Source organism: Malurus melanocephalus, unplaced genomic scaffold, assembly GCF_030028575.1.
Source record: "Malurus melanocephalus ecotype Western Australia unplaced genomic scaffold, MMel_1.1 scaffold_627, whole genome shotgun sequence".
In the NCBI taxonomy this organism is placed as follows: domain Eukaryota; kingdom Metazoa; phylum Chordata; class Aves; order Passeriformes; family Maluridae; genus Malurus; species Malurus melanocephalus.
Window position 1 is genome coordinate 180,491 of NW_026623859.1, and position 13,512 is coordinate 194,002.

Below are 13,512 nucleotides of genomic sequence, written 5' to 3' on the forward strand. Positions count from 1 at the left end.
CATCTTCAAATAGTTACTGCCATTAAAAAACACTTAGAAATCTTTCCTGGGCCTTTCCCACCCAAAGAAAAATCCATATTTCCAGTATCCCCTACAGATAACCAGCTATCCAAGTTCTCCCTATCTTTAACTTTTTTTAAARAAGCAMCTTTCCTRTTTGATACAGCTGGTTCTTCCACCTGCCTTTTTTTATGCTTTGCCAATTATTTTTCCACTCTTGACTCCACAATTTATCCAAACTGACATAAGTGTCTTTTTCTGTAAAAGTTTATTTGTGTACAAAACAAATAGTTCTTGACTTTGGCATTTGTTATAAAAAGTCCACAATACATCATGAAACCACGGCATGTAAAAAAATAAGAGCTACAGTTTGCTTCACATGGGTTCACTGCCTTTTTTCAGTCTCACAAAAATTCAGAGCACCTGAAGCTTGCTGAAAATACCAAAGAAAAACAATATTTAGCTGGTTTATTTTAAAAATAGTTCACAATGCTATTCTATTAATCTGTGAAAGACTTGATAATGTTTGCAACTATTTAAAGACCTAAAGCATTTCATGTTATTTTTATATTTAAATAAAGGTTATATGGGCTGATCCATTATTAATTCCCTGGAAAACTTCTCCACAAGGACAAATTTATGCTTTTGCTGATGGGTTATACCATCATTATTTTAAACAGGCAAATTTTCATTCACTGTAAGCCCTTTGATACATTTTAATACTTTTTGGTGTTGCAGCTGGCCTTTCTCCAGTCAGTAGAATGAACAGTTGGACTGAACAAGTGCAGATTTAAAAATACATGGAATCAAAGTATGAAAATGGCTTCTGCTCTTGATTGTCACAAAATGAACCCAAAATTGTTCCTAAATTTAATTAATGTATGTAACAACCACCATCTCCAGAAGCAAATCTGCTTCCCAATTAGGTCTCAAAATCATACAGTGCAGTCATCTTTCCTTTTACTTTTGGATTGTGTTTCTAATCACTGATACTTGTAATTTTTAAATTTMTTACTTTAATTCTCAGCATTTGAGTTTTTTAAATATGAAGCATAATTTAAACTGCTGGAACATTTACTGTGTTTATAATTAATTACCAATTTTCTATGATTTTATCCTGATAATATGAAAATCAACACACAAGAAGAATTTATTTACCTGTCTTCAACTGTCTTGTTGGAGGGGTAGAACACCTTGAAGGAAAATCCACTTCTGGGAAACGAACCCTGTAGGGGAAAACAAATGTGAGCAAAATTCAGTGCAGGGAATGAGAGGCAGCCAGATGGGGAAAATTTGAAATTTTAAAATTTGAAATTTTACCGGGTTGATGCAGAGGCAGTCAGTGTTGGTGACAGTGAAGGGATCATATTTGTCAGCAATGATGAGCAGGTCTGGCACAGGATAAACCCTCAGGGAATAATCAAAAGCCCAGAACACGGGGCTGACGTACAGTGGCAAAGGGGTCAGGTGCCCCTGGGATAAAATGGTCTTCACAAACTGCAAAAAAAAATCCCAAAACACTTGGTTTGAGCCATTTTCTCTGTGTGTTAATAAAGAAGTTTTGAAACTGGAAATCTTCTGAGATTTTTCTATCTTACTCCTGATTAATAATCATTTCTAGAGTAAAGTAGCATTTTTCCTCCAGCACTGAGGTGCTCTTTCCCATCTTGCATTGTGGGGGTTTTTAATACAAAAAGGTCTTTCTGAAGCCTATCAGCCAGTATTTGAAGATATCAAAACTATCTCACCAATCAGAATCTCCAGGAGAATCTACTTAACCTGTTCTTCTTTCCTAATATTGCCATAAATTGCCATAACTTTCATTTTTTATGTTTTTTTCCTGATTGCTTTCCTCACAATACCAGTTAGCCACTTAAAAAGTTTTTTCCTGAACTGAAGAAATCATTTGATTCTCAGATCAATCTCCTTTCTTAGTAACAAAATTTCCCTCTTTTTTGACACTGATAGTTGAATTAAAAATAGGCAAAAAAGGCAGAGAAAAAGTGGAGCATGCAAAAAATATTTCCTTCACGATTCCTTCCTGGAAAGCCCTGCAGGAATCCAGGGAAATGTCAGGAATGCAAATATCCCCACAAAACCAAGGTCCCTCACTGTCCACAGCATGTTCACAGATACACAGAGCTAACCCAACTTTCTGAGTCAGGCAAACAAAAAAAAAATCCTACAAAATAAATAAAAGCAGATTCCATCGATCACTGCAATGAGCCAGGACTACCTGGATCGTTCTCATCCAATTATTTCAGTAAATCCCATCAGCTCCTGCTGGGGATTCATTAAGTGGAACCATAACCCAGGCAGGATTTCAATTTCCAGTGAGAAGACAAAACAAGCAGATGAATTCTAGGAAAAGTGACATGCTGCTTTACTACAAACAGCACTGGGTAACTGATTAAATCTTTAAAAAAATAGTAATTTGTATTAAATTTTGCATTTAGAAAGTAGTGTTTCTTGGCAGGACATTCATGGTTGGTGCACATAAAGTTGGCTGCTCTGAAGTTCTGTGTTCAGGGGCAGCTGCAGTGTGACAGAATAACTCAATGCCACCTAAAAGTATCATGGGTTGAGTTATTTTGCTGTCAAAATATAAAGAAAATTAAGAACAYTAAATGTATAAATCCTTCTTACAAGCCCTCTGGATTACTCGTGCCATGTGTGGTGAGAATGGGGATCAGAGCCCCCAAAATCCAAACCTGCTGATCAATAAAATCAAAAATCTGGGCAAAAAGTGGTTTTTTTTTGCCAACACAAGTCACTCACGTGGTTGGGAATGTCCATGTTGCTGCTTGGGAAGCGGACACAGTTCCTGCACATTTTGTTGACCAAATCTTCTCGAAAAATAATAATTTCTTGAGTGCAGTATTGAACCCTGAGTGGAAAACAGCAGTGAAATTAATTAAGGTTAACCTAAAAACTAGATGGATGCATTATAAAGTTCATCTCCCATCTAATACAAGTGAAAAAGCACATTTGAATGAAAAATATACTTTTCCTTCTAATTCAGAAAAAAACATGATGCTTTTGAGCAGGATTTTTAGACTCAATATCAATTTTTTAGCACTACTTCCTTTCATCACTAGTAATATGTCTTAATATATTGAATAGTTACAATTCATGCAAGTGAAGAATTCTATTAATTTGAAAAATTTAAGGCAAATTTTCCCCAAAATCTGTAGGTTTTGAAAATATTTGCTCATAAATTTGTCATTTAGTAAAAAAAACCCCAAAAACAAACCCCTCAAAAAAACCCACCTAATAATAATAATAATAGTAACAGTGAGCAGTTACATGGTTACCTGCAGGGATTTGTGGTGAAAACTGAAAATGGCACCAGCTGTCTGAATTCCTGAGTGATATTTTCAGCCAGAGGGGGTCTGAAATAAAATACCAGCAGATGTATCAACAAAGATTCTTCTTTAACTCAAATTTAACTCAAAATTCCAAGATTTGAGGAAGTGAAGCAAACTGACCTGGGTAAAATAGAACCAGGACCAGGATCTTCAGGGCCAGGGACAAACACAAATCGACTACTGCAAAAACAAAAAGAAAAAAGAAAAAAAAAAGTTCAAGGAATCTCTTTTATAGAAACTGATCCGAAAAAACTAGGTCTGATGTTCTGAATTCAAAGAGCAGGAGCCAGGAAAGTATTCCAGAGAGAGACCTCAGCTCCTCATTAGCAGTTTCCATGCCCAAGCTGTTTTAGATAAAATCAAACCCAAAATAAACCTGCAGGCTTTGTTATCTGATCACAGCTGGCTCATAAGACAGRAAAAATAGGGTAACTCACAGCTTTTTAAAGTAATTAAAGGTTTCACAAAATAAACAGATTTCCCTTTGCTCTGTACCTTTTATGGATGCTGGGATATTCACATATAATATCTGCCAGAGCCTTCAGAGAACCTGGAGTTAGGGAAAAACAGGACACAAGCCTGGTTAGGAATAAACACACCGTGGATGAATCACCCCTCTACTGCAGTGCACTAAAAAAAAATTTGGGTTTATTTTCTGCTCTCTTCATTTGTTTGCCATCKTTATTTTAACTCAATGCACATGTCTGGCTGTTTACAAAGACTTCCCTACCTTTCAGGGACTGGATTTGATTTTTTCCATATGGCGCAGATGAAAAATTTCCACAGAAGAAAAAGCAGGTGGGAGGTGCAGAGGAATAACCTGGGGAAAGAGAGGATCTGTGAGTGTATCCATTCACTTCAGTGCCTTCCAGCACTCAGCCCATTCCAGGAAAAGCAGCAACTGAAGCAGCACTTCAAGCTCTGCTGCTATTAATACACCTGAATGATTTGCTTGATACAGGCTGGTTTTAGCTTGAAAAGGTGATGGCAACGTGCAAATGTCACTCCTCTGTCATTTACAGGCTCGGTTCCAGCATTGTTTGTGTGTATCCAACTACTGAGCCAGGCAGAGAACAACACAAAGTGCAGTTATTATAAATAATGCAATTTCAAATGGATTATTCCCTTCGAGATGAGAACAGCAAGCAGGCAGCAATGGATTGCTATTAAACCTCCATGATCACCCCAACTCAAGGGCTCTCCCAACATTTAATTCTCCTTTGGCATTACAAAGCAACAGGAACTGGAATTGCCTGAGCAGTCTGAGGATCTGATGAGTGCTCACAACCTCACTAATCACCCACTTCAGAGCAAGGGGGGAAAAAAGAAACCTGATTCCCATCCCTGAAATAAAAATAGAAACAGCTACTCAGGCATTCATCTCACATCCCAGTTGCTCTCCATTTTCCTAGCAGGCAGGAACACACTYGGATTTACTTCGCTGGTTTTCAAAGGGGCTGGTAAATAGAACAGAATTGCTTAGATCAGAGGAATGGCTTGTCAATATTTTTCCTTGCTCTTCCCCTCAGCTGCTCATTTCATTTATAATTATGAAGGTTATCACTTGCCCATTAAAGTCTSCAAATAGCAAATGCCAGGTCTGCACCTTTTCCAGGTGAGTTCAGCACACAAATCTCACTGACCAAAGTCCCTCTGTCACTTCAGCACCTGCAGTCTTGGGTCAGGCCCAGTTTGCCCCAAGGATCTGCCAGCTCTGATCCAGATATTGAACTGGTTTTGTAACTTCTGCCTGATTGTGCTAATSTCTGTCCAGTTTCCTCTAGGTGAGGAGCAGATTCCCACCCTGAATTTTGTGTTTATTTTTAAACCACTCACTCTCTCACACTTCCATTCTGCCYGAGGCAGATGGGACAAGCTGTTCCAAAACTGCTGCAATACAAAGCAGCAATTCATAAATGCTTGTTTTCCCAAYGTTGTCCACATTAGAATCACAGAATCTTGGAATGATTTGAGTTGGAAAGACCTCAAAACCCATCCAGTTCCACCTCTGCCACGGGCAGGGACACCTTCCACTGTCCCAGGGTGTTCCAAGCCCCGTCCAACCTGACCTGGGACACTTCTAGGGGGATCCAGGGGCAGCCAGAGATTCTCTGGGAATTCCATTCCAGTCTCTCTCCATCCTCACAGCCAGGAATTCCTTCCCAATATCCCATCTATCGCTGCCCTCTGGCAGTGGGAAGCAATGGTTATCTCTCTGAGTTGTCTTTAAACCAAGCCCAGAAAGAACTTCCAGGAGCAGGGGAAACATTCTTGTCACAGCCCACAAAATGAATACAGGTCAAAACACTATTTGTCCTAAGAATTCATGAAAACAAAATTATGAAAAAAAAAATTGGAGCCGAAGCAATTCTCACCTACCCGAAAACATCGTGTGAAGTTTTTCCAGCACTTCTGCCTGGTCCAGCCACACGTCAGAGACAAACACAAACATGGCATCTTCATTCTCCTCCTCCAGCTGCTTCAGTTTGGCAGAAGCCTTGACTGAAGATGAAGAAGGCCCTCCAAAGAAGTTTATATTCCCATAGAAGGCTCTGCATTGTTAAAATAGGCCAGTTAAAATCCCAAAATATTTTGGGTTGGGAGGACCTCAAAGCTCATCCCATTCCAACCCCTGCCACAGGCAGAGACACCTTCCACTATCCCATTGTTTCAACAACAAGGAATTTATTATTCCCATCTAACATGAGAAGGGCTTACATCCAAAATTTTCATTAATATGCAGAACCCAAAAGCCTTTGGAAGGGTTTTTCTGCCAACACTACAGGATTTAGTGCCTCCAAGTCCCAAATTTCTTCCCTAAAATTATATTTATTTTAAAGCATTTGGGGAGGGGGAAGAGTAACATACTTGAATGTCAGAGAAATTATGAAATAACAATGATCTTACTTAGAAACCCATAAGAAAACATGRAGTGAGGCTGCCAAAAGTCAGTTTTATACCTCGTGGTAGCAGAAGGCTCAGTGGGCGGAAATCCAAAAGCGTTCACATGAAAAACTTGGTCTTCATACCAACCTAAGAAGTTTTGGAACAGCAAAAAAACCCTTCAGTTTTCCTAACAGCATCATGTCCTAGACATTAGTCAGAGAGTTGGCAGTGGTGCTGCACTGCCAGTCCCAGGCTCCATCAATCCCTCTCTTGTGAGAGCTCCAGCCCCAGAACCAGAGCACGGAATGATCCGGCTGGAAAAAGGGCTGAGCGAGAAACCAACTTTTTTTTTTAACCCCAGACACTTCTGTGAATGGATTTGCTGCTCTGCCACATCAACAACCCCTTAACCCAACAGAGGAGGAATGCAGGGGAACAGGAATCATTTTGTTGGGTCCCCATCCAACTTTGTCTCAAGGTCTGTCCCACTGTCAGGGCAACAGAAGGAACACAGTGATATTTATCCCCACTCTCATTTCTGCTCCCAACTTCTCCTTACTCTCTGCATTTTAAATAGAAAACGCACWAGAAAACAGACTGAGATTATGTATCTTGCAGGGAGGAACATTCCTCAAACAGAAATAGCCTTTTTTTATGCTAAAACAAGCCTSCAAAACTGCAAGCTCTTACATCATCCTAATGAGAAGCCTCATTAAAGGACCGAAGCTTTGCCAACACAAAGCAGCATTTTCAGATTGTTCAATCATCCTGTTTCTTTTTCCTAATCCAGTCAGAACTTCTCCAAGCATGTTGGGGCCAATCCTCAAAGCTGCTACAGACCCTCACATCCCCCAGTACCCTCAAATTCCTGCTCTCTGCCTCCAGAGGTCACAGCAAAAATCTTAGAGCTAAAAATCTCAAGCACAAACTCACTTGTGGTCACCAAAATGAGACTTGTCTGCTCAGCAGTGACAGCTTTAACAGAATAAATTATTGCAAATTAAAAACAAACCCRGTCTGCTTTACCTTCTGCCAAAACAAAGCAGGATTCAGTATATAACCCACTGTGGAACTGGTGCAGGAAGGTTAAGGAAYGTGTTTTTCTTAGGTTCTTTAGCCAAAATTTGCTTTCCAGCTGGTGTAATGTATTTGGACAGCACTGAAAGTTCACAGGCTGCCTGAAGAGCCTGGCAAATCCCTGGAACCTGAGCAGGTTAGTCCAGAGAGAGCCCACAAACAGAAACAGGCTCTGCTTCCATGTCCAAAAAAAAAGGGCACGAATCTGCAGCAGCCAAGGAATTGCAAACAAAGGAGAAAGTCAGAGCTGCAGCTCTCAATATGTATTTTTTAATGGTCAGCATTGATTTACTGCTCAAATGAAAATCCTGCAGGTCTACAGGAAATTCCTCCAGCTCTTCCATCACAGAGAAAGGATATTGCTTTACTAAGGTCTAGCTGGACCACTCCAGTGGGGTCTTCTAGGAAAAATTTCCCCTRAAAAACAGGATTCATTAATAAAGCAAAATACACCCAAACACACAAATGCTTCAATCAGAAGCATCTGTCAGTCAGTATTTAGAAACAATTTGGTTGGTTTTAACATTTTAAGCTGGCAAGAGCTGAAAATAATGTGGTTTATAATAAGTGTATCTCAGCAGCTACCCTTTGAGCTACTGCAGTTGGGATTGTTGGTGCATCCCTCCCTAAAATCACAGTCCAGGGCACTGACAAGTCCCAGCACAGCCATGGGAAGGTCCAGCCTTTCAAGAAGGGACATGCCTGAAAATCCGAACGGCTTCTGGTTGTTTACATAAAGCATTACAAAATTATCTCTTGRAAAGATATACTGGCACTGACTGCTTGTGAAAAAGTCTCTTAGAATGGGTCAAGTAAGTGGGATATTTAKTTTTTCTCATTTTAATGTTATAGCACTGAAAGAGCAGTGAGTGACACACAATAAAAAGCAACTCACCTCCTTGAGCTGAGTGATCATCCCAAGCACRATCACTTCTCCCACTTTAGCTGTATTGCCCAAGAGAGTTTCTATTGTCTTTAGCTGCAACCAAAGGCAAAGAATSCAATCAGAATTAAATCAAACTCTCCAGGTGCCATTTCTGAAGCCACACAAAGCCCCTCACAGGACATAAACACACAAATGAGCTACCAGAGGATGCAGGCTCATGACAAAAATCAGGACCATATTTCTGAATGTGGCTTAGGAAAACATTCCCAATAACGCTGCCAGCATAAAGAACTGCTGTGATTATTTGGCTTAGAATTGGATTAAAACTGAAAAGAGCTCCATTTTTTACCTGGAATTTGCTYTTGCTGTCATCAGGATGAGCAACGATTGGTGAAGGAGTGAACAGCTCATGTCTGTGAGTCCTCTGCAGAAACCAAAATTGAAGTGATTSAGTTTAAAAATAAATGAGCACTGTCAGAAAGCCAGTTTGCTACAACCACCATGCAAAAYACTTCACAGAGCTCTTACTCCATTTCACTCAGCAACTTTTAATAATTCAGTTCTTTTGACAAGAATTTACTTCTGAGAAACAGATKATCGATAACACCGGATAATAGAACTAAGCCTTAAAAAAGTGTCATGGAAGCAGCTGTAATCCAGCTAAAAAAAAAGTCATTTGTGACARCCTGGAAGGGAGAGAGTTTGTGAGGCAAAGAGGTGCAAGAGCAGGATGTATTTTTGGAAGAAGATGTAGGATATATCCCTGTGGACACGTGCAGAACTTGCTGACCTGCTGGAGGATGGAGTAGCGCTCCCGGAACAGCTCGGCCTTGTCTCGGGCAGTCCCAAATAAACTGGGCCCAGGGAGGTCAGTCATGGACAGGCTGCAAAGAGTTGAACACAATCACAGTTTAAMAAAAGGAACATTCCACACATAAAATGCCATATTGATTGAAAAGGTCTGGGAGGCTGCAAAAGCTACACCATGATTTAGTTACTCCATGAGTTACATCCTGCTCAGGATCCTGCCTTTTGTGTTTCTGCATTTTGAAGGCAACATCCATTTCCTTCCCCTCTAACTCACAGGCCTTGAGATTTATCCTTCCACCCAGAGATGCCTCTGCAGAAATCCAGTTTAAAAAAAATGCAGTTATGCCTTTAAGCAGTCATGAACAAGAGCATTATTCCTCCAGTTTCTCCAACTCCCAGCATCACCAGCTGCTCCTAATTTTTCTTTTTTACCATTTGGAGCTCTCCATAGAAACCCCCCTGGGCTTCAGGGAGCTGTAAGATACAGACTAAGAAATAAATACCGACAACAGACAGAACAAATTTATTAAAATAATAAATTTAAACAGCCCAATGTGAGAAAAAAAAAACAGCTCCAAACTACCTTTAGTGATGTATGTCCTTAACCTTACTGTCTTTTTTATTCATTAGGTGGCATAAACTTGGTTTATGGTCTTAAACATTTATTACCTTTCTCTCTCAGGCTTCAGCTGAACAGACCCAAGAGGGAAAGATTAAAAACCGACTTATCCTATAGAAATAGAGGCTTTTTTCTTAAAACAAGAAGTGCTTAAAACTTAAAATATGGAAACTTACGGCAGAAACTTCTTTCTTTCTGAATTATAAATATAACGTGGGATATCGAAGGCTCCAATAATGTTGAAAACATCTTCTCTGAAACAAGAACAGTTCCAGCATTAACTGAATGTTACCTTCCAACCAAACCATTCTGTGATTCCCTGAAGTGGATGAACAAACAGTATCAAATATGTTGGCTAAAATGACATTCATTTTGCTCACTATCATCAACATTTCTCCTGCAACGTTCTATTTTTCTAATCTATTTTCTATTCTGTTTTCCATTCTATTTTCTATTCTATTTTCTGTTCTATTTTCTGTTCTATTTTCTATTCTATTTTCTAATCTATTTTTTCCTGCATGTTCTAGTTAAATAATTAAAGGAAATTTTCCCTGTGATCTGTAGAGCTTTTCCCTTCAGGACTCTGCACTGAGAATCTGTACACACAGATTTCTCTTCACTTCTGGAGCAACAAAAAATATATTAAGTATCAAAAGCAGCACAAAAGTCACACTCAAACCATCTGCATTATAAAGGTTCTGGTTAAAGGAGCAAAGAAGCAAGGAACAAAGTTAAAACCAAATTTTCTCCATCCTGAGAGGCTGTGGGATGACAGTATCTAATTGATATGCCCAGAAAACCATCTCTTTCCATGCTTTGCATTACGATGTGAACACTTAAAGGAAACACATCCATCAGGATCTCAAAGTTCTCAGAAACTCCAGTAATTGCTCCACACTTTGTTATCACAGAAGGGAAATCAATCAGGGCTTCAAACAGCTAAACAAAAAAGCAGGAACTTGCACCCCAGAGGAAAACTTTTCCAAAGTGCTTTGACAAAAGAAAAGCACAAAACCAACCTGAGMTAACTTTGATGTAGAGCAAAGCAAATAAAGGCATGGACAGAATTATTGGTTAATATTCAACGTGTAGCACACACAACACAGCCACAGCAGCTGAATGCCAGACTGGCAGATTATATTTGGAACCCCATGGAGTTACAACCATGAGAATCAATGCTCCAGGGAGGAACCTGGAGCAAAGGCAGCACCAGGAAGACAAAAACACAGAGCAATGACTGCATGGGCAGCACTGCAGAAAATGCCTGACATCCAACTCCCCAGGAGGAATTAGGAAATGACACCAGCTCCCAGAAATTGCAGTAAAATTTCTGTCACCCTACGTTGTCTCATCCGGGGACCGGCTGCATTCCTGGACAGCTGCTTCCACCGTGGGCTGTTCAATCATATTAGATGACACTGGAAAGAAAAATCCCAAGGATTCAAACTGCAGCAAAGAAGGAAGTAGGTCTCAAATATTTTACACTAAATGGTTGAGTCTCCTCAGAGGAATACACACCAACAAGCTTTCTGTAAGCTAATGACACACACTGTTTTACAAACAGATCACTTCATATTGCCACCAAAAGGACACATTTCTGGGAAAAAAAAAATCCCACATGCTGTGCCCACCCTGAATTCCCTAAACATGAAGAGCAAGGCAATTATAGTTTAGGCAAAGCTGCCAAATACATCACAGATGTGTTAGAGCTGAGCTTTCAYATTCTGGAGATGAATTTAGTTCCAGAACATGATCACACAGATTGCTGCTGTAAGTATTCCAACACAACTTGGGAGATAGGCACATGGTTGTTTTTATGGATTGGAACTGATAATTGGAATTATCTGAAGGCCTCAMCATCCTCACAGGRAACAATTCCTTCCTAACATCCCATCTAACCCTGCCCTTTAGYARTGGGAAACCATTCCCWGTCATTCCAYGCTCACGTAAATACCCTCTTTCCATTTTAATATTTAAAATTATACTYTCAGGTACAAAGATGTCCAGGTAAACTTTCAGCCACTGTAACTAAAAAATTCTACTACTCCTGCAAAAGTCAGGATATTCTACATTGCCAACTTTTTAAATGGCACAAATATCTTCTGATGACATTGCAAACTTYAGTGTTTATCAAAAATAAAAGGCCAATAAATACATTCATCTCAATCAACCCCTCACACTACARTGACACCTCAGTGCCTCTGCTGCCAATAACTGCCTTTGTCTGGATAACATCATAAATGCCAGGAAAACTTAAGAAAAAGAAATTGTTTACTTACAACGCTGTTTTTCAACTGCATCGATGACATTTTCAATTACATCGTCAAGTTCTCCTTCACTGACAGACTGAAAAGCTTCAGTGAGATACTTCAGGGCATCCCTAATCCCAGAGAAAAAAAGCACAAAAAGCAATTAATATTCAATACTTTACAGAAACTGAGCTGATTTTGGTGTGCACATCATAACCACGTGGCCTGTGGTTAAAAAGTAGATATAATTAGTACTGGATAATAGCACACTGGTTTAAGTTAAAGAAAAAAAAAATGTTGGGATTGAAAATATAAGGGAAAAGAAGTGGATATGGAGAACCTCAGCTTCATACAAATAAGCCCAGTTTGGAGGGAGTTCTGGAGACCATCTGGTCCAAAGTTCTACTGGAATAGGGCTTGAGTTATGCTGTCCAGGGCACTGTCCAAAATAATCACATCTCATCCACAACAGAAACAAAATGGAATTGATATCAACACTCGAGAAAGAAAGGGAAAATAAGAGCGATGGAGATCCAGTCTCTTATAAATCATGACACCTTCCACTGCAAGCGGRAACCACTTTCCATTGACCTTGCCATCTCTAAATTGTACAGACTATTTTACTTGAAAATATACCATTTCTGACTTTGGAAATGCCAGTTCTGTCTTTTGAAACTTCCTCCTTTGGAGTTGCCACTGCTTCCTCTGGCAAGGAATGCTGAGCATGGCTCTGGCAAGTGGAACTCAAAGATCTCAGAATTGCCAGGGTCAGAGGCAGACAAAAAAAAAAAATCCCAAACACCCAGCACCAGCATCAGGGAGGGCTCCAAGGGTGACCACGGGCAGCTTTTGGTGGCACCCACAGTCAGGGTGGGTGGGTGAGTGGATGGATGGATTGATGAACGGAGAGATGAATGGATGAGTGGATGAATGGATGGATGAATGAGTGGATGGACGGATGGATGGATGGAAGAATGGATGGATGGACAGATGGAAGGATGGAAGAGGCCCCACAGCAGCAAGACACGCAAAGCAAGGCTCTGGAGGAGATTCCAGAGGCCTCGCTGAGGGAGAAGGAGGAGGAGGAGGTAAAGGCAGAGACGCGGGGGGTGCGGAGCGGCCCCGATCCCATCCCGTCAGGCCGCACTCCCGGCCCGGGTCCGATCCCCGCGGGCAGAGCTGAAGCGGCGCAGGGCCGGACAAGGTGCGGATCCCCGAGCAGGATCCGAGCAGGGTCCGAGCAGGGTCCGGGCCGTGCTCGGCGCTACTCACGGGCGCAGGAGGAGCCCCCGCAGGCGGAACGCGGAGCTGAGGCGGCGCCGCAGCCGCTCGGGCTCCATGGCGGTTTGGCGATGGCGCCAAACGCGGCCGGGCCGCCCACAGCAGCACAACCCAGCCCAGCACAGCCCGGCCGGGCCGCCCACAGCAGCACGGAACAGCCCAGCACAGCTCAGCACAGCACACCCCAGCACAGCCCAGCGGGAGGAGCCCGGCACGGCCCCGCTCTGCCCGCCCGGTTCCACCGGCACAGCGCCCTGAGGGACCGGCCGGGGTCAGAGTGTCCGCTGAGCTGGGGGCAGCCCTCAGGGCAGCTCTGGGCCCCCTCATGATGAGAAA

At 41.4% G+C, this 13,512-nt stretch overlaps 1 protein-coding gene across 2 annotated transcripts; it reads right to left on the reverse strand.

Moving 5' to 3' along the window:
* Window positions 1-256: 256 nt before the first annotated feature.
* On the reverse strand, window positions 257-13,297 carry POLE2 (DNA polymerase epsilon 2, accessory subunit). Of its 2 annotated transcripts, XM_057383377.1 has the most exons (19): window positions 13,168-13,294; window positions 11,926-12,026; window positions 10,989-11,064; window positions 9,823-9,900; window positions 9,008-9,101; window positions 8,567-8,641; window positions 8,227-8,310; window positions 7,692-7,748; window positions 7,281-7,329; window positions 6,329-6,401; window positions 5,748-5,920; window positions 4,099-4,188; window positions 3,864-3,918; window positions 3,489-3,548; window positions 3,315-3,392; window positions 2,779-2,887; window positions 1,321-1,497; window positions 1,159-1,226; window positions 257-433 (listed from the first exon to the last, which is right to left on the reverse strand). In XM_057383377.1, exons 1-19 carry the CDS (start codon window positions 13,233-13,235, stop codon window positions 415-417), a joined length of 1,584 nt encoding a protein of 527 aa, XP_057239360.1. In that variant the 5' UTR covers window positions 13,236-13,294; the 3' UTR covers window positions 257-414. The 2 variants fall into 2 exon arrangements, with proteins under 2 accessions (XP_057239360.1, XP_057239359.1); XM_057383376.1 differs by having other exon boundaries at window positions 1,159-1,497; window positions 13,168-13,297.
* Window positions 13,298-13,512: the final 215 nt, after the last annotated feature.